This window comes from Salvelinus fontinalis, chromosome 37 (genome assembly GCF_029448725.1).
Source record: "Salvelinus fontinalis isolate EN_2023a chromosome 37, ASM2944872v1, whole genome shotgun sequence".
NCBI classification, from domain to species: domain Eukaryota; kingdom Metazoa; phylum Chordata; class Actinopteri; order Salmoniformes; family Salmonidae; genus Salvelinus; species Salvelinus fontinalis.
Genome location: NC_074701.1, coordinates 13,974,412 through 13,995,746, shown reverse-complemented (window position 1 = coordinate 13,995,746; position 21,335 = coordinate 13,974,412). Strand labels below are relative to the sequence as shown.

General features: G+C 43.1%; 2 protein-coding genes across 3 annotated transcripts in view; one reads left to right on the top strand and one right to left on the bottom strand.

Moving 5' to 3' along the window:
• thada (THADA armadillo repeat containing) overlaps nucleotides 1-9,561 on the bottom strand; it is a 102,859-nt gene extending 93,298 nt beyond the window's left edge. Inside the window, exons 1-11 of the mRNA XM_055902044.1 lie at nucleotides 9,407-9,561; nucleotides 8,537-8,616; nucleotides 8,333-8,442; nucleotides 3,882-4,015; nucleotides 3,419-3,573; nucleotides 3,297-3,329; nucleotides 3,124-3,172; nucleotides 2,681-2,874; nucleotides 2,282-2,376; nucleotides 1,902-2,125; nucleotides 1,021-1,739 (exon numbers count right to left, since the gene is read on the bottom strand). Coding sequence (XP_055758019.1) covers nucleotides 1,021-1,739; nucleotides 1,902-2,125; nucleotides 2,282-2,376; nucleotides 2,681-2,874; nucleotides 3,124-3,172; nucleotides 3,297-3,329; nucleotides 3,419-3,573; nucleotides 3,882-4,015; nucleotides 8,333-8,442; nucleotides 8,537-8,609 — 1,786 coding nt within the window. The 5' untranslated portion in view covers nucleotides 8,610-8,616; nucleotides 9,407-9,561. The remainder of the gene's footprint in view (nucleotides 1-1,020; nucleotides 1,740-1,901; nucleotides 2,126-2,281; nucleotides 2,377-2,680; nucleotides 2,875-3,123; nucleotides 3,173-3,296; nucleotides 3,330-3,418; nucleotides 3,574-3,881; nucleotides 4,016-8,332; nucleotides 8,443-8,536; nucleotides 8,617-9,406) is intronic.
• A 185-nt stretch (nucleotides 9,562-9,746) lies between these two features.
• plekhh2 (pleckstrin homology domain containing, family H (with MyTH4 domain) member 2) overlaps nucleotides 9,747-21,335 on the top strand; it is a 71,872-nt gene continuing 60,283 nt past the window's right edge. For both annotated transcript variants that reach the window (XM_055902043.1, XM_055902040.1), the window contains exon 1: nucleotides 9,747-9,920. The gene's annotated coding sequence lies outside the window, so the exon portion shown is untranslated. The remainder of the gene's footprint in view (nucleotides 9,921-21,335) is intronic.

Below are 21,335 nucleotides of genomic sequence, written 5' to 3'. Positions count from 1 at the left end.
TCAGCAGAAAATCGTTTATCAGACGACACAGCTATTTGGCTAGCAGCCACACAAATGTACTTACGATGAAAAAGCACGTTTTTTTTGTTGTTGAAAAAACGATTACTGGCCTTCATAGTTCTAATGTTTATCATAGAAAGAATTTAGCCAGCTACATTTCCTAATGTTTCCGTTAAAGTTACCTGCATTTTAACTTGCTACCCGAGAATAGTAGCATAGAAAACTATCCTACACGTGATGAGACCTCCTTTGGCTGCCTTTCCTTCCAGTTCTCTGCTGCCAATCACTGGAACGAATTGCAAAAATCGCTGAAGTTGGAGACATATCTCCCTCACTAACTTTAAGCATCAGCGATCTGAGCAGCTAACCGATCGCTGCAGCTGTACACAGCCCATCTGTAAATAGCCCATCCAATCTACCTACCTCATCCCCATATTGTTTTTATTTATTTTTCTGCTCTTTTGCACCCCAGTATTTCTACTTGCACATCATCATCTGCACATCTATCACTCCAGTGTTAATCTGCTAAATTGTAATTACCTGCTACTATGGCCTATTTATTTCCTTACCTCCTCACGCCATTTGCACACACTGTATATAGACTTAATTTTTTTTCTCTCTACTGTATTATTGACTGTATGTTTGTTTATTCCATGTGTAACTCTGTGTTGTTTGTGTCAAACTGCTTTGCTTTATCTTGGCCAGGTCTCAGTTGTAAATGAGAACTTTTTCTCAACTAGTCTACCTGGATAAATAAAGGTGAAACAAAATAAATAAATAAAATAAGAAATAAATGTAATCTCTGTGGAGAAGTGCAACTGAAGCACGAAATGAGTCCTTCTACATTTATGATTTGGAGTGAATTCTAACAGAAGCCGAACAGAATTTACAATAAGAAACGTTTTATATTTGCGTTTATAAAAACACAGCAACATATATATCTTTCCATTTCTGAGTGAAAAACACTGAATCCTGCGTTAACACGACCCCTGGGATGTGTGTGTGTACATGTATATCTACCTGCGCTGCAGGGTGGGGTGTCCTGTAGGGCCTGTACCATGTGGGCCAGACTGGAGGGAGAACAGCGCAGCAGCTTGGGAAGGAAATAGTCCAGGATATAGGTGGTCTGGTCCAGCCTGGCTCTACAAAGCACCTGAAGCAATGGAGTCACCCAGGTCTGGTGCCACCTCTCCATGCCCGCCTCTGTGCCCCCTGTGCCACCTTCCTCAACCAGCTGGGCCTTATGACTGACAAACAGCCTCTCTAGCAGGTCGCTAGCGTAAGGTGCCAGGGTCTGGTCCCCCATCAAGCCCAGGAGACGTGAGGGCAGCTGGGGGTCCAGAGCCAACAGGTACCCTGCCCCTAGGAGCTCAACCAGGCAGGCCAGAGAGCCATACTTCCCTCTCTGGTGCCACTCCAGGCCCAGCAGGTTGTGGGTTAGCTGGGTAAAGTATGGGTCCCTGTAGGGGTCAGAAAAGGCTAGAGGGCTGCTGTGCTGGTGCAGGAGGAGGAGGTTCTTGAAGAGGGCGCGGGTCTGGTGGCGGACCCCATCCAAGGGGTGCTCCCAGTGGGTGTAGACGTGCTCCAGCAGGTGCCCCTGGAGCTCTGAGCCCCCGCGGAGGGAGTCGTGAAGCAGGCCTGGGGGAGACGACAGCCCACCCTGCAGGCTGTCCAAGGCGGCTCCGCTCCACAGGGTCAGCACGCGGGCTACCACCATGGCTGTGCTAGACTCTTTTACACTACAAACACACACACAGAGAGAGACAGACAGAACAATAGTCAACCAAAATGACAACCATTTGGGTGTTAGCAATCGCACAAGTGTGTGTATGTTTGCATACGTGTGTGTCTGTGCGGCGTGTCTGCGTGCTAGCTCCTGAGTGCATGTGTGTGTGTCTAACCTGGTGTCCAGCGCCAGCAGTGTTTGAGGAACCAGCAGCAGCAGCTGTTCCCTCTGTGGCCCCTGGGTTGCCCCTCTCCAGTTTAGCATAGCCAGGGCCCCATGACACAGGTAGAGGGACACCCCCGCGGGACGGCCACGGTCATACAGCACCGTACAGCTCTGTCTCAGCCACACGGGGGCGCACTCACCACTCTGCTCTGAACCTTGCAGGAGACCTGCCACCTGGACAGGCAGATGGACAGAGACAGAAAAACATACAGAAATAGACAGACAAAAAGTTCCATCATTCAACATCATGGCCATTACTAGTATAAATGAACAACACAAAATAATTCATTCAGGGTACTTGTGAGTGTATCGGGTGTAGGGGTCACTCACCACCGCGGCCACTCTATCTCCACTCCCCATGACAGAACGGGTCAGCAGGACCACTGCCATGCCAGCCGTGCTCTGGACCGCCTGCAGAAAGTTCTCTGGTGGGGGGGGGACAGACGAGAGAGAGGGGAGATAATGAGAGATATGGAAAGAGTCAGATGCTCAGTGTCCAGACTTTATGAGCTGATGTTGAGTAACGAGGGACGTATTCATTCAGACCAAGCCACAGCAAACAGTTGCAAAACGTTTTTCAACGGAAACGGTTTACTCCAAACTGACAACGTTTTGCAACGAAAACAAGAGTTTCTATTGGAAGAATTCAGGTAGGTCCCTCTTTGTTTCGTTCTGTTGGCTTCTGTTTGGTTCCTTGTGAATAAACCCCTAGTGTAACACGGTCCTCACCATCTGTGAGGATGTGTGTGTAGCAGTCCAGTAGGCCACTGAGGGTGAGCTGCAGGGTGCAGTGAGGATGAGCTGCCTGTAGGGCGGCGCTGATGAGCTCCTGGGACCTCTGCACCACCAGCATGGAGGCCTTGACCGCAGCCAGACACGAGTGCATGAGCTGGGCCTGGACCACATGGCGACCTGCTAGACCACTGTGGAGACAGCAGGGGGCGACAAGCACACATCAGTCAGTCAGAGGGCATGTGCTACATGTTTTTCAAACCTGATACTTGGGGGGGTGCAGGCTTTGGTTTAAGCCCAGCACTAACACAGCTAATTTAACTAATCAACGAATGAAGTCCTATATTAGTTGAACCAGGTGTTTTAGTACCGGCCTGGAAGAAAAGCCTGCCGTCCTGTGGGTCACGAGGACCAGGATTTAGCAGCATAGGCTGTCTTACCTGTTTAGTTGGAGGTATTCACTCAAGGCCTTATGGAGGAACGGTAACACTGGAGAGAAGAACAGAAGGAGAGGCATATTATCCAAAGACATCAACGAACTACGTTTCTGTGTTTGAGCTCACCGTCCTGAGCAGGCTTGATAAAACCTAAAACAGATCAACAAACCACTCACCCTCTGCTAGCAGCCTGTGTATACACCTCTCACCTGAAAGGCAATAGAGCATTAAAACGTCTATCTTATTCAAATGATACCAAACACAAGAGATAGTCTAAACGAGGGGATTCCATACGTACCGAGAGGGAAGGCATCTAGACAAGCTGTGATAGAGTCTATTAGGTGTGAGTATGAGCTGTGGTCTGAGCCCACAGTGGACAAGCTGTCCGACAGGCACGCGGACAGACAGCTGACAGTCTGCTCCTGCAGCCAGTCCGGTACAGAGCTCAGGGCACTGCCGAGAGAGAACAAGTAGATTCAGTGTTGACGTTATTGTAGCGATTCTATACCTTGTTTGCTAGTCTACTTTTAAAAAATACATAAAAAATAAAAGAGTAGAGCCGTGTTCACAATCCTTGGTCCTGGATGTGTGGGCTTTTGTTTCACTTCCAACCCGGCACAAACACACCTGTTCAACTCATTAAGGTGTTGATCAGCAGTTGAATCGGTTGTGGTCGTGCTGGGCTGGGACAAAAGCCTGCACACCCTGTAGCTCTCCAGAGACTGAGGGAGAGGAAGATGTGCTGAGGAGAGGAGGTGTACCTGGCGCTGGCCCTACGGAGGGGGTTCTTGGCCAGCAGGGAGGTGTAGATGAGGGCCATGGTGTGCAGACAGGCCTGGAGGAGAGGCCCACGGGAAGTTTCCTCCTCACTCAGCAGCTCCAACTGAGATCCTGCCTGGAGAGAGACACACTGACATGATTAGACCAGCCAGGAGAACCTGGGAGGGGTGGCCAAACATGCAGAGATAGAAACACATGTGCAGGAGTTAATTGGATGACAGTATTGTAGGCCTAATGGTCTGTGTCATGTAGGACTTGTGGTTGACAGTCTCATCTCAATATTGGCGTCTTCTCTGTTGCAGTGCAGGTCGAGTTGACCTGTTTCTGAGCCAGTTCTCACATCTCTGCCTGTTTATGTCAACCCAACCCACAGACTACCAAAGGTGTGACTAGGCCTGTGACGATACTACTATTACAATATTTTTTTCATGGCAAAAATGAAAACAAAGCAGACCAAACTTCTTGGCCCATTAAAATGCAGCTGCGTGTAAAATAGTGTGCTATAGCTTGGAAAATAAAGAAATACCGCCCCAACAGATGACACAATCTTAGAGTTCATACAAGGTGATCAGTCATTAGGACCTAATCGATGGATTTCACATGACTGGTAATATAGATATGCATCTGTTGGTCACAGATACCTTTAAAGAAAGGTAGGGGCGTGGATCAGAAAACCAGTCAGTATCTGGTGTGACCATCATTTTCCTCATGCAGCGTGACACATCTCCTTCTCATAGAGTTGATCAGGCTGTTGATTGTGGCCTGTGGAATATTGTCCCACTCCTCTTCAATGGCTGTGCGAAGTTGCTGGATATTGGCAGGAACTGGAACATGCTGTGGTACACGTCGATCCACAACATCCCAAACGTGCTCAATGGGTGACATGTCTGGTGAGTACGCAGGCCATGGAAGAACTGGGATATTTTCAGCTTCAAGGAATTCTGTACAGATCATTGCGACATGGGGCTGTGCATTATCATGCTGAAACATGAGGTGATGGCGGCGGATGAATGGCATGACAATGGGCCTCAGGATCTCGTCACTGTATCTCGGTGCATTCAAATTGCCATCGATAAAATGCAATTGTATTTGTTGTCTGTAGCTTATGCCTACCCATACCATAACCCCACCATCGGGAACTCAGTTCACAACATTGACATCAGCAAAGCATTCGCCCACACGACGCAATACACGTGGTCTGCGGTTGTGAGGTCGGTTGGACATACTGCCAAATTCTCTAAAACAGCTTATGGTAGAAAAATGAACATTAAATTCTCTGGCAACAGCTCTGGTGGACATTCCTGCAGTCAGCATGTCAATTGCACGCTACCTCAAAACTTGAGACATCTCCGGCATTGTATTGTTTAACAAAACTGCAATTTTTAGTGGCCTTTAAAATTGTCCTCAGCACAAGGTGCACCTGTATAATGATCATGCTGTTTAATCAGCTTCTTGATATGCAACATCTGTCAGGTAATGGATTATCTTGGCAATAGAGAAATGACAACATTTTAGAGAAATAAGCTTTTTGTGCGAATGGAACATTTCTAGGATATTTTATTTCAGCTCAGTTAACATCGCGCACACACACACTTTACATGTTGCGTTTATATTTTTGTTCAGTATAGTTCGTGCCTAAAGAAAGTATTCACACCCCTTGACTTTTTGTTACAGCCTGAATGTAAAATCTATTAAATTGAGGCTTGTTTGTCACTGGCCTAAACATAATAGCCCATAATGTGGGAATTATCTTCTTAGAAATTCTTAAAAATGAATAAAAAAGGAAAAGATGAAATGTTGAGTCAATAAGTATTCAATGTACTTTACAAGTCACATAAGTTGCATAGACTCACTGTGTGCAATAGTGTTTAACATGATTTTTTAATGACTACCTCATCTCTGTACTCCACACATACAATTATCTGCGGATCGATCAGCAACATTATAGTTACTCCACAATAATAACCTAATTGACAGAGTGAAAAGAAGGAAGCCTGTACAGAATACAAATATTCCAAAACTTGCATCCTGTTTGCAACAAGTGGCAAAAAAAAAGAAAAAAAAGTGGCAAAGCAATTCACTTTCTGACCTGAATAAAAAAGTCTTATGTTTGGGGAAAATCCGATACAGTACCACTCTCCATATTTTCAAGCAAAAGGTGATTACAAGTATTGACTCAGGGGGTTGAATTCTTTAGCCTTTTATTTTTCATAAATCTTCTACAAATTTTTGAATTTTTCTTCCACTTTGACATTACATTATTTTGTGTAGATTGTTGACAAAAGATGACAAATCAATTTTAATCCCACTTTCTTGCCTAGTCACTTTATACCTACCTAGATGTACAGTTCATTCGGAAAGTATTCAGACCACTTGACTTTTTCCACATTTTGTTTACGTTACAACCTTATCCTAAAATTGATTAAATTTTTATTTCCCTCAATACCACATAATGACAAAGCAAAACATTTTTTTTTTTTTTTTAGCTCATTTATAAAAAATATCACATTTACATAAGTATTCAGACACTTCAATCAGTACTTTGTTGAAGCACCTTTGGCAGCGATTACAGCCTTGAGTCTTATTGGATATGACACTACAAGCTTGGCACACCTGTATTCTTCTCTGCAGATCCTCTAAAGCTCTGTCAGGTTGGATGGGGAGTGATACTGCACAGCTTTTTTCAGGTCTCTCTAGAAATGTTTGATCGGATTCAAATCCGGGCCACTCAAGGACATTCAGAGACTTGTCCCAAAGCCACTGCTGCATTGTCTTGGCTGTGTGCTTAGGGTCGTTGTCCTGTTGGAAGGTGAACCTTCGCCCCAGTCTCAGGTCCTGAACGCTCTGGAGCAGGTTTTCATCAAGGACCTCTCTGTACTTTGCTCCATTCATCTTTCCTTCAATCCTGACTAGTCTTCCAGTCCCTGCAGCTGAAAAACATGCTTCACCGTAGGGATATTGCCAGGTTTCCTCCAGACGTGATGCTTGGCATTCAGGCCAAAGAGTTCAATCTGGGTTTCATCAAATCAAATGATATTTGTCACATGCGCAGAATACAACAGGTGTAGACCTTACAGTGAAATGCTTACTTACAAGCCCTTCACCAAAAATGCAGTTAAGAAAAATAAGAGTTAAAAAAAGATTTACTAAATAAATAAAAATTAAGAGCGACAATAAAATAACAATAACGAGGCTATATACCGGGGGTACCGGTACAGAGTCAATGTGTGGGAGTACAGGTTAGTCAAGGTACTTCAGGTAATTTGTACATGTAGGTAGAGTGGGGTAAAGTGACTATGCATTGATAATAAACAGCTCATAGCAGCAGCGTAAAAAAGCGGAGTGTCAATGCAAATAGCCCAGGTAGACATTTGGTTAGCTGTTCAGCTGTTTGTCTGGTCGGCCAGCTCTGGGAAGAGTCTCGGTGGTTACAAACTTCATCCATTTAAAATGGAGGCCACTGTGTTCTTTCAATGCTGCAGAAATGTTTGGTACCCTTCCCCAAATCTGTGCCTCGACACAATCCTGTCTCAGATCTCTAAGGACAATTCCTTCAACCTCATGGCTTTTGCTCTGACATGCACTGTCAACTGTTGGACCTTACATAGACAGGTGTGTGCCATAATACGTTGCATGGACTCACTCTGTGTGGGCTGTCATGTGCCTTTTACTGAGGAGTGTCTTCTGTCTGTGTGCCTTTCCAAATCATGTCCAATCAATTTAATTTATCACAGGTACACTCCAGTCAAGTTGTTGAAACATCCCAAGGATGATCAATGCAAACAGACTGCACCTGAGCTCATATTCGAGTCTCATAGCAAAGTGTCTGAATACTTGTATAAAAAATGAAAAACAGAAATACCTTTTTTACATATTTGCAACAATTTCTAAATACCTTTTTTCGCTTTGTCATTATGGGGTATTGTGTGTAGATTGATGAGGAAAAACATTTATTTAATACATTTTAAAATAAGAATGTAACGTAACAAAATGTGGAAAAAGTCAAGGGGTCTGATTACTTTCTGAATATATCAACCTCCATTACCTTGTACCCCTGCACATCAACATACCCCGTGTATATAGCCAAGTTATCGTCACTCATTGTGTATTTATTCCTTGTGTTATTATTTTTCAATTATTTATCTTTCTTCTTCTGCATTGTTAGGAAGGGCCCATAAGTTTACACCTGTTGTTTACGAAGCATGTGACAAATACAATTTGATTTAATAAATGTGACTGGATGATGATGTCTGTTTCCAACATTTGGGCTGTTTTTCTAAAGAAGTTAAATACGCTTTGTGTTTTGTTTCCTTGCCACGATCCTAACGAGCATCGGCATATTGGTATCGACCCGGCCCTAGGTGTGACCCAAATCTAAAATATCAAACACTATCAGTTAGTTGAGGTAATGAGAGGGAGAATGGACACCAACCTTCTTGACCAGTTGGATCTGCTGCATTGGGTCAGTCAACGCCAGACAGTCCTGCAAGGTCTGGGCAAGCTGTCTGATCCACTCATCTCCTCCATCCACAGAGAGAGACACTGAAAAACACACATACAGAGAATCACTTTACATACAGAAAAACACCACCACAGTTACAATAATCAGTAGCTAACACCAATTCCATCCTCTCACCTATCAACTTATGAAGCCTGTCCTTGTCCAATACCACAGCCTCCACTTTCACCGTTTTCTTCTTTGTCACCATGACTCCCCTGACAGGACAACCAGTTAAAGAGTGAAACAGACAGCACAGTGCACACTCTGGATGTAGCTCTCCAGGGACAGGATTGGTGACCACTGCCATACATTGGAAATGCACCCAGACACTTTCTAGAGAGCGACTATCCTAGTGAATAATGTGGTGTTCATAACCAAGTGGGAAGTTGGTATTTACCTCATACAAATGGGAAAAATCCTCATTCACGCCCCTCCAACTGGTAATTATTAGTGGGAAACGTATCTATAATTCCCTGAGCCCCAACTTCTCCCACATGCTGACGTCAACTTCTAAGGGTATGATCTCAATAACAGCATTTTGAATAAAAATATCTATTAATACGGTTTCTGAACACTATCATTTGTTTACAAACATGATAGCTGTACTTTTATTATGGTTGACCAGCTTGTTGACCATTAGACAATCGGCGTTTCTCAACCAAAACAAACAAAGCACGTGAATGCATCCAACTGGTAATTAACGCTTCACAACTTGTAATTACCACCTTCCCACAAGGTTAGGAACACAGCACAACTACCTAGCTAGCTAGGTCTTCTTAATTGCAAGACAAGTATAGCTATACTTTTCCGTAACATGTTATATTTGATAACTTAAAAAAACAATTGTCGTTAGATATCATGCATAGCTAGCTAAATTATGCTCAATGAAACATATATGTAAGTTCACTTTACCCATGAGCTAGAGAGGTAACGTTAACGTTACACGTTAGCATGCAAAAAGAGAGGGAGCTACTAAAGCTAACGTAGCGTAAAATACCCACTCACCAGAATTTGAGTTTTTTCACGTTTAGGTTAGGACTTTTTAATAAACATGCAAAATTTCAATTAACAACCTGATATCAACAAAAAATATTTTATGTGGCTTCTCTCAGCTGCTGCTAGCCACCATCATGCTACACGTGTATAACGTCAATTCCGGAGTTTCCATAACCCCGCCCTGAGGATTCACTTATTGGCCAATAATTTTGTTGGAACAAACATGACAGCGTTCATTGGTTGAAAAATATGTCGATCATATTGGATACATTACTTGTTTAAATTTACATGGCCACGCTTTTACAACATTCGATTGGACGAAGTTGTTGGAAAACACGCCTTGGAGCCAGAGCCAACCCTCTTTCGACTTAGTGATGGAATGAAAACTTGGAAAGGAAGAAACTCTTCGAATTTATTTCGTAATTAGGATAATACGACATGAACAACAAGGGGAATATGGATGGAATAACTGATATGGAGTAACATCTCTCTCACCGTCTGTCTTTCGTCAACCATTTTCAGGGTAAGACAAGAATGTAGAAGAATATTGATGCTTTTTTCTCTTTATTGGAGAGATAGTGGGAGAGCTATCAATCTGAGTGTCATTTGCTCTCTAGCTATATCTGGCATTGTAGAACTGTACTGTAGGAATGAAGTTTTGATATATATTTATTTGAATGATCACAGTTTTGTGTATAGAGTAGCAAGCATAATGAGATAATTATACAGTGCCTTCAGAAAGTGTCCATAACTCTTGATTTATTACACATTTCATTGTTTTACAGCCTGGATTCTAATTGGTTAAAATAAAATCTCACCCATCCACAAACAATATCCCATAGTGACAAAGTGAAAACATGTTTTTAGAAATGTTTGCAAATGTATTGAAAATTAAATACAGACATATTTAATTTATATAAGTATTCACACCCCTGAGTCAATACTTTGTAGAAGCACCTCTGGGGGTGATTACATCTGTGAGTCTTTTGGGTAACTATGTAAGAGCTTTGCAACACCTGGATTGTACAATATTTGCCCATTATTCTTTAAAAAGGCATTTTCAAGTCTTGCCATAGATTTTCAAGCCAAAACTGTAATTAGGCCACTGAGGAACATTCAATGTCATGTTGGTAAGCAACTCCAGTGTAGATTTGTCCTTGTGTTTTAGGTTATTGTCCTGCTGAAAGGTGAATTAATCTCCCAGTGTCTGGTGGAAAGCAGACTGAACGAGGTTTTCCTCTAGGATTTTGCCTGTGCTTATAGCTGTATTCCATTTATCTTTATCCCCAAAAACTCCCTAGTCCTTGCCGATGACAAGCATAACCTTAACATGATGCTGCCACCACCATGCTTGAAAATATGAAGAGTGGTACTCAGTGATGTGTTGTTGGATTTGCCCCAAACATAACACTTTGTATTCAGGACAAAAAGTTAATTTCTTTGCCACAATTGTTGTAGAATTACTTTAGTGCCTTGTTGCAAACAGGATGCATGTTTTGGAATATTTTTTATTATGTACAGGCTTCCTTCTTTTCACTCTGTCATTTAGGTTAGTATTCTGGAGTAACTACAATGTTGTTGATCCATCAGTTTTCTCATCACTACCATTAAACTCTGTAGCCGTTTTAAAATCCCAATTGGCCTCATGGTGAAATCCCTGAGCAGTTTCCTTTCTCTCCGGCAACTGAGTTAGGAAGGAAGCCTGTATTTTTGTAGTGACTGGGTGTATTGGTACGTTACACATAAGCTTAATTAATAACTTCATCATGCTCAAAGGAATATTCAGCATCTTTTTCTATTTTTACAAATCTACCAATCGGTGCCCTTGTTTGTGAGGCATTGAAAAACCTCCCTGGTCTTTGTGGTTGAATCTGTGCTTGAATTTCACTACTCAATTGGTAGTCGTTACAGATAATTTTATGTGGGCAGTACAGAGATGGAGTAGTCATTCAAAAATCATGTTAAACATTATTATTGAACACTGAATCCATGCAACTTATGTCATTTGTTAAGCACATTTTTATTCCTGAACTTATTTAGGCTTGCCATTACAAATGGGTTGAATACTTATTGACCTAAGACATTTCAGCTTTACATTTTGTAGTAATTTCAAAAATGTTCGACAAACAAAATTCCATCAGTGACAAAAAAAATTCAGGCTGTAACACAACAAAATATGGAAAAAGTAAAGGGGTGTGAATACTTTCTGAAGGCAATGTATAGCACTAAAGCTGCCGAAATGTGTTTGTTTAAATACCCTAAATCAAAAGTGATTTGACATGATCGATGAATGTATGAGAGTAACTAACTCAGTAACTTTTTTTTTAAACTGTTTTTAAATGGGTTTTGCTAGTGTTTTCTGACTTACTGTAGGATGCCCTATGGATTCAATATAATAATACACAATCCAATACACAATGATTGTACACAATCATTAGATACTCATCATAGTCAACACAGTGTCATAGAGACTAATGTTATTTCAGTAAATATTATTACATGATACTTAAAATAAAAAAAACGTTGCCGTACAGAGAACGTTCTTCAATGACATCTTGGATCAATGTAAGCACCAGATCTCTAACTGAAAACTACGAACAAGGCCTCAGTATGTGCACCGATGTCACTAATGGTGTACTACATCATCACTTGTCTTTCTCTGGGCTGCTCTGGCTTTCCTCACAGGAAGCGAGTGGAGATAGAGAGAAAGCTCTCCTCCCTTTCCCTGGGGGCCGAGGGTCAACTGTCCTTTGATGTCCTCCGCTCCCCACATCACCTCATCACACACGCACACATACACAGACACGCAATGTGGAATTGAATGAGGGAGTGAACGAGAGAAAACACGGGAGTGAAGGAGAGAGGGAAGGAGTAAAGGAGAGAGCGCCAGAGAGTGAAGGAGAGAGGGAAGGAGTAAAGGAGAGAGCAGCAGGGAGTGAAGGAGTAAAGGAGAGAGCACCAGGGAGTGAAGGAGAGAGGGAAGGAGTAAAGGAGAGAGTGCCAGGGAGTGAAGGAGAGAGGGAAGGAGTAAAGGAGAGAGTGCCAGGGAGTGAATGAGAGAGGGAAGGAGTAAAGGAGAGAGTGCCAGGAAGTGAAGGAGAGAGGGAAGGAGTAAAGGAGAGAGTGCCAGGGAGTGAATGAGAGAGGGAAGGAGTAAAGGAGAGAGTGCCAGGGAGTGAAGGAGAGAGGGAAGGAGTAAAGGAGAGAGTGCCAGAGAGTGAAGGAGAGAGGGAAGGAGTAAAGGAGAGAGTGCCAGGGAGTGAATGAGAGAGGGAAGGAGTAAAGGAGAGAGTGCCAGGGAGTGAAGGAGAGAGTGAAGGAGTAAAGGAGAGAGCACCAGGGAGTGAAGGAGAGAGGGAAGGAGTAAAGGAGAGAGTGCCAGGGAGTGAAGGAGAGAGGGAAGGAGTAAAGGAGAGAGTGCCAGGGAGTGAATGAGAGAGGGAAGGAGTAAAGGAGAGAGTGCCAGGAAGTGAAGGAGAGAGGGAAGGAGTAAAGGAGAGAGTGCCAGGGAGTGAAGGAGAGAGGGAAGGAGTAAAGGAGGGAGCAGCAGGGAGTGAAGGAGAGAGGGAAGGAGTGAAGGAGAGAGCAGCGGGGAGGGAAGGAGTAAAGGAGAGAGCACCAGGGAGTGGAGAGGCAGAATCAGTGAGACGCGGTAAGAGTGATGGAGAGGAGGCAGACACATGGAAGACAGATTTGTGATGTGAGGACAGATATGGGAAGCAGATATGGGAAACGTCATAGCTCTTTGGGGAAATGGGCTTATCAGGCTCATCAGAAAGTATTACCAAGCAAGAGCCATGTGGAGGCCAAGGATTATTATGGATTGTTTTAAGAGGTGCAGGCCTATGAGAGAATAGGATTTAGGTGTTTCTGTAAGGGCTTTTAGGAAAATGAGTTTTTAGATGTTGGTAATACACACTAATTGTTCTTCTTTGATACAGAATAACAGAAATGGTATGTTATTCTTCTTTCACTGGCACATTATGTTGTTTTCTTTCAGACTGATACAGACCCAAAGTCCGGGTCTTAGTCATTGTTTACCACAACATACACCCAACAAAAACAGCCAGTGGAAATGAGTTAATTGCCTTCCACACATGTTTGTGCTCCCTTTGTGTGGAGCCCAAGGCTATAATGAGAGATTATTATAGTATAAAGTTACTTAGTCTTTCTTACTCACTCTCTCTTTTTCTTTCTCTTTTTTTTTCTTTCTTTCTTTCTCATTCTATCTCTCTGTCTCCCTCTCTTGCTCACTCACTCTCTCTCTCAATCCCTCTCTCTTTCCCTCTCTCTTGTCTATCCCACTAACATGAGTTTTTCATGATAAGGGTATTTCCATCGAATAGGACCCAGGAGCACCAACATGTGAAGTTCATAGAAGCATATCATATCGGGTGTCAAATTAAAGCTAAGTCAATGTTTTTAGAAAATGAAGGCGTAGATACATTTTTCAATAATTTCCCATCTTAAAAATTTGACGTAAGTAAAGGCTTTGATTTCTGGATAAATACTGTAGGTGGAATAGGTCTTAAAAGGTATCAGAAATACATCAAAACACAATAATGTTGACTTAAAGACCCCTGCCAACTATTATCAAAATGTATATTTTATTTTTGGAGAAATTGTTTATCTTCTGTAAGTTTAAAAAACATTGTAATGCCTTGTAATTCCGTTACCAAAAACCCACAAATCTTTAAGATATTGTTTTGTTTCTCCCTCACGAGGAGGGAGGATAATGAAAGTTCACAGAAGTAACACATAGTGGTACACCTACCAAATAGTTTTTTTTTACTGATATCTATTTTGTTTATGAATGATTAAAACTCGTAATTCCGTTACCAAATTGGTCCCTAAAAAAATCAGTAACGAAATTACTGCAAATGAATTGTCTACAATGGGAAATCCTAGTAGTCACATAGCACAGTTAGGTCACCTGCTACTGTCTTACATTCCACTGGCATACTGTTGTTATGTTAATCTCAGTTTTCTTTGTCTTTCTGTTGTCTAGTGGTCAAACCAAGAGTGTTGCGGTTTGATTCTGGACAACCCCTCCCTCTCTCTGCCTGTCTCTCTCACTCTCCAGTGAATGTCACCTCTCCCAGCTCTTGTCATGCCTCTCTTTCCACTTACTGTAACCAGCATCCTCACCCACTGACCACTGACTGACACTGGATGTCCATTGATGTTGAAAAGTATTGGCAATTAAACGTATGTTTCACAAGTTTGGATTAGGGCTGGGCGATATGGCCAAAATATCATATGGTATTTTTCAAATTTTTGACGGTATTTGACAGTATTTGCTTTATGAGTAGTGCATGACCCTAGGGTCACACATATATTCTAAATTATTTCAATGGGTCTTTCTTCATTCTGATTGTTTTATACTTTTCAATTCAACTTCAACCTCAAATTATTTCCTGCATTTCCATCAATTTCTGCATTTCCTGCACTCATTTGAGATCATTTCCACACTGCCACGAAATGGGCAAAAATACTAGGCCTTATTTTTAACCAAATGTTGCAATTGCGATTTAGATCAAAACACTTGGGTGAACTTTTGGAACCATTGAAATAGAATGTTGATTCTAATTCTATAGTTAGAATATAAATAATAGTGGGCTCTTTGAAAACAGTGTTATTTGACATGACAACGAATGAAAATGCCATGGACGAGTTATTGTGACAGGTAGGAACCAAGTGATGTTCAGTGTTTCCTGGGGGACCCTATAATCTTTGGCTACATTAAATATATATACATGTAGGCAAAATGTTGATGCTTCGGCTATTCCTCTTTGATTTAGAAGATACGGTTGCACAAACAACATGCAGATTTAAGCCTCCACCAGTATTTGTATCTGGCTGTATTAGATAGCGACATTTGCTCTGTCTCAGTACTTTTATTAGCTAGTTAGTTAGCTAGCGATTAGCATTAGTGGCTAACAAGATTTAGCTTAACTTGCTAAGAAAATGCAAACTAGCTGTTTGCAGATGTAAGAAACACAAACTAATATTGTAATTATAGAACGCTTGGGAATTGATATTAAGATCAAAGTAGAACATTATTGCAACATTATTGCATGTGCTGCACTGACCATGCAGACTGAACGAAAGTGTCTCGTGGTCAAGCAACAACAAATGCTCTTGTGGGACTAGGTCTGTGGAAAGCGGCATGGAGAGAGAGAGAGCGGTGAGGGATGCATCAAGTAGCGGAGTAAACTATACAAATGGCGTCTCACATTTAACAAACCAAACATTCAAATACCGTTATAGAAGGTGAAGTTAAAAATCCTAACGGGTCAGTGCATCAATACCGGTATATTATACCGCCCACCGCCCAGCCCTAGTTTGGACAGTACAATACAGAACAGTGAGTAGAGCACAGTACACTACAGCACAATACTGTAAAGTGAGTACACAGTAATAAAAAGTGAGTAGAGTTTGCAAACACCCTGCATGATTCAGAATCCATTGAAGAGCTTGAACGATTCATTGATGAGAGATACTTACGAGCTCAAAGAAACATGACCATGGTTAGGAGGATGCAAGCATTGGTAAGGACAACAAACCCAATCAACAAACCAAAGCCAAGTTGGCTAAGCGGTATCAACGATGGAACCAAACCATCCCCAAGCAAGAGGGCGCGTGGGGAGAGGTTAACATTGTTGAAATCCATCAATGAAAGGCTTGCCAAACTTGATATCTTGGATATACTACGAGAGGACATCAATGCATTATCTGCCAGTCTAGAATTCAGCCAATGTCCGATTGATGATCTAAGGAAAGGGAACAAGGAGCTGAAAGGTACTGTAGACTATTCATGGCAAGGTGGAGGTGGTGCAAAGGGACAACAAACAACTTAAAGAAACCTTGCTTGATGTACAGTCGATCAATCAGGGATACTGGAGAATGACCACAGCAGAAGCTGTGAGGACACTGCCCGAGACTTTATGTCAACTCAAATGAAACTGCCCACAGATGTCGTGCGTAATGTCACTTTCTCCAGAGTCCATAGAATGGGTAAGGAATCTGGGAATAGGCCACTGGCTATTATTGCATGTTTTGACCATTTTAAGCAAAAGGAAATGGCGAAGAGCAGGGGCAGAGAACTCAGAAACACTGATTTTGGAATGAATGATCACTTCCCCACGGAGATCAATGAAAGGAGAAAAAAACTGTATCCCGTCATGAAAGAGAAGCGTTACCTGAACCAGCGAGTCTCCATGGTGATGGATAAACCTTACATCAACGGGCAACTGTATCAGGACTCTAGAGTAACTCCCTGGCTATTTTAATGTTCAAATCTGAGTTTGTGTTGTAGTGTATCATAACATCAACTATAATGAATACATGCTCTATCGATCTCCACTATAATGAATACATGCTCTATCGATCTCCACTATAATGAATACATGCTCTATTGATCTCCACTATAATGAATACATGCTCTATTGATCTCCACTATAATGAATACATGCTCTATTGATCTTCACTATAATGAATACATGCTCTATTGATCTCCACTATTACATTTAAATTTAAGTCATTTAGCAGACGCTCTTATCCAGAACGACTTACAAATTGGTGCATTCATCTTATGACATCTAGTGGAATAGCCACTTTACAATAGTGCATCTAAATATTTTAAAGGGGGGGGGGGGGGGTCAGAAGGATTACTTTATCCTATCCTAGGTATTCCTTAAAGAGGTGGGGTTTCAGGTGTCTCCGGAAGGTGGTGATTGACTCCGCTGTCCTGGCGTCGTGAGGGAGTTTGTTCCACCATTGGGGTGCCAGAGCAGCGAACAGTTTTGACTGGGCTGAGCGGGAACTGTACTTCCTCAGTGGTAGGGAGGCGAGCAGGCCAGAGGTGGATGAACGCAGTGCCCTTGTTTGGGTGTAGGGCCTGATCAGAGCCTGAAGGTACCGAGGTGCCGTTCCCCTCACAGCTCCGTAGGCAAGCACCATGGTCTTGTAGCGGATGCGAGCTTCAACTGGAAGCCAGTGGAGAGAGCGGAGGAGCGGGGTGACGTGAGAACTATAATGAATACATGCTCTATTGATCTCCACTATAATGAATACATGCTCTATTGATCTCCACTATAATGAATACATGCTCTATCGATCTCCACTATAATGAATACATGCTCTATTGATATCCACTATAATGAATACATGCTCTATTGATCTCCACTATAATGAATACATGCTCTATCGATCTCCACTATAATGAATACATGCTCTATTGATCTCCACTATAATGAATACATGCTCTATTGATCTCCACTATAATGAATACATGCTCTATTGATCTCCACTATAATGAATACATGCTCTATTGATATCCACTATAATGAATACATGCTCTATTGATCTTCACTTGACAAGGAAAGGGTTGCATATAGCTCAGGTTAATGTATGTAGCCTTCCTAACAAAATACATGAGGTTTTTAACTTGGTCAACAGAAATAATATTCATATTTTAGCTTTGACCGAAACACATTTGGATGCATCTGTAAATGATGGACAATTGAACATTCATGGATATAGTCTACTTAGAAGGGACAGGAATAGGAATAGTGGGGGTGTAGCACTGTACATTCAGAATCATATACCTTTTAAGAGGAGGGATGACCTTAATGTATGTCAAATAGAGGCACTATGGGCTCAAGTACATCTGTCTCACCAGGCAGCCATATTGGTAGGATGTGTGTGTATAGACCTCCTAGCTCTAAGGTGTCCTATCTGGGTTTGACCAGGCCACAGATAGTAACAGAGATGTATTTATCTTGGGGGATTTTATTATAAATTAGAAGGATCGTAATAATTCAAATAAAACTAAATTGAGCAGATACGCCGAAGGCTGTGGTTTGAAACAAATGATAATGATACTACTAGATCACTAAGTAAGTTAGGTCACCGTTCATACACATGCATTGATCTGATCTTCTGTAATATACCATTGCAATGCTTAAAAGCCAGATCATTGCCAGTGGGCTGGACAGACCATAATATTGGGACCATAACCATGAACACCAAGGTTCCAAAGAAACCCCCAAGGATTGTGGTCAAGTTACATTTTTAAACATTTAATCATGAGCTATTTCAAAATGATTTGGCTGCTGTACCCTGGGAGCTGATTTATCTAGAGGAGGATTTAAATCACGCTACAGAATGTTTTATTGATATGCTCTCTGAGGTAATGGACCATCATGCACCAGTAAGAAAGAGTACTGTTGGGGCTCGTCCATCTCCATGAATTGACGATCAACTGCATGGGTGAGGCATTTTGTCAAAGAAATCTGGCAAAAGTCTTAGCTGGCAAATCTAAACCAGAACTTGATTGACATAATTGTAGAACACTGTAATCATGCAGTTAAATGAAATCGTAAGAAAACATTTTTTTTTTACAAAATGCTTTTATTGATTGTCAAGGGTTTACTTGGCACATCTATTTCATCATGCCCATCTAGTGTGAAGGTTGACAGGGGGGAACAATAACAAAACCAGCTGATATTGCCAATCATTTTGCTGATTTTTCTTTTTACAAAGAAAATTAATTTACTGAGCGATAATGTAAACACCCATTCTTCCAAACAAGCTATTGTCCAATAGATTGATGATCATATTATGAGCCAGAAAAACTGCTCTTTTAGTCTACAAACGGTGTCAGTGGAGGAGGTGTTAAACCTATGGAAGTCATTACCTGATGGTAAATCTACAGGTTATGGTCTTATGGACAATGTTTTTACTTCGCTATGCTGCTTCCCAGATTGCACCTCCACTGAGATACATATTTAATTGGTCACTGGAAAAGGGGACATTTCCAAATGTATAGAAGCATGTTAAACTGTCCTATCCCGAAAGACAGCAAAGAACCCATTACATTTACATTTACATTTAAGTCATTTAGCAGACGCTCTTATCCAGAGCGACTTACAAATTGGTGCATTCACCTTATGACATCCAGTGGAACAGCCACTTTACAATAGTGCATCTAGATCTTTTGGGGGGGGGGGGGGGGGGGGGGCAGAAGGATTGCTTTATCCTAGGTATTCCTTGAAGAGGTGGGGTTTCAGGTGTCTCCGGAAGGTGGTGATTGACTCCGCTGTCCTGGCGTCGTGAGGGAGTTTGTTCCACCATTGGGGTGCCAGAGCAGCGAACAGTTTTGACTGGGCTGAGCGGGAACTGTACTTCCTCAGTGGTAGGGAGGCGAGCAGGCCAGAGGTGGATGAACGCAGTGCCCTTGTTTGGGTGTAGGGCCTGATCAGAGCCTGAAGGTACTGAGGTGCCGTTCCCCTCACAGCTCCGTAGGCAAGCACCATGGTCTTGTAGCGGATGCGAGCTTCAACTGGAAGCCAGTGGAGAGAGCGGAGGAGCGGGGTGACGTGAGAGAACTTGGGAAGGTTGAACACCAGACGGGCTGCGGCGTTCTGGATGAGTTGTAGGGGTTTAATGGCACAGGCAGGGAGCCCAGCCAACAGCGAGTTGCAGTAATCCAGACGGGAGATGACAAGTGCCTGGATTAGGACCTGCGCCGCTTCCTGTGTGAGGCAGGGTCGTACTCTGCGGATGTTGTAGAGCATGAACCTACAGGAACGGGCCACCGCCTTGATGTTGGTGGAGAACGACAGGGTGTTGTCCAGGATCACGCCAAGGTTCTTAGCGCTCTGGGAGGAGGACACAATGGAGTTGTCAACCGTGATGGCGAGATCATGGAACGGACAGTCCTTCCCCGGGAGGAAGAGCAGCTCCGTCTTGCCGAGGTTCAGCTTGAGGTGGTGATCCGTCATCCACACTGATATGTCTGCCAGACATGCAGAGATGCGATTCGCCACCTGGTCATCAGAAGGGGGAAAGGAGAAGATTAATTGTGTGTCGTCTGCATAGCAATGATAGGAGAGACCATGTGAGGTTATGACAGAGCCAAGTGACTTGGTGTATAGCGAGAATAGGAGAGGGCCTAGAACAGAGCCCTGGGGGACACCAGTGGTGAGAGCGCGTGGTGAGGAGACAGATTCTCGCCACGCCACCTGGTAGGAGCGACCTGTCAGGTAGGACGCAATCCAAGCGTGGGCCGCGCCGGAGATGCCCAACTCGGAGAGGGTGGAGAGGAGGATCTGATGGTTCACAGTATCGAAGGCAGCCGATAGGTTTAGAAGGATGAGAGCAGAGGAGAGAGAGTTAGCTTTAGCAGTGCGGAGCGCCTCCGTGATACAGAGAAGAGCAGTCTCAGTTGAGTGACTAGTCTTGAAACCTGACTGATTTGGATCAAGAAGGTCATTCTGAGAGAGATAGCAGGAGAGCTGGCCAAGGACGGCACGTTCAAGAGTTTTGGAGAGAAAAGAAAGAAGGGATACTGGTCTGTAGTTGTTGACATCGGAGGGATCGAGTGTAGGTTTTTTCAGAAGGGGTGCAACTCTCGCTCTCTTGAAGACGGAAGGGACGTAGCCAGCGGTCAAGGATGAGTTGATGAGCGAGGTGAGGTAAGGTAGAAGGTCTCCGGAAATGGTCTGGAGAAGAGAGGAGGGGATAGGGTCAAGCGGGCAGGTTGTTGGGCGGCCGGCCGTCACAAGACGCGAGATTTCATCTGGAGAGAGAGGGGAGAAAGAGGTCAAAGCACAGGGTTGGGCAGTGTGAGCAGAACCAGCGGTGTCGTTTGACTTAGCAAACGAGGATCGGATGTCGTCGACCTTCTTTTCAAAATGGTTGACGAAGTCGTCTGCAGAGAGGGAGGAGGGGGGGGGAGGGGGAGGAGGATTCAGGAGGGAGGAGAAGGTGGCAAAGAGCTTCCTAGGGTTAGAGGCAGATGCTTGGAATTTAGAGTGGTAGAAAGTGGCTTTAGCAGCAGAGACAGAAGAGGAAAATGTAGAGAGGAGGGAGTGAAAGGATGCCAGGTCCGCAGGGAGGCGAGTTTTCCTCCATTTCCGCTCGGCTGCCCGGA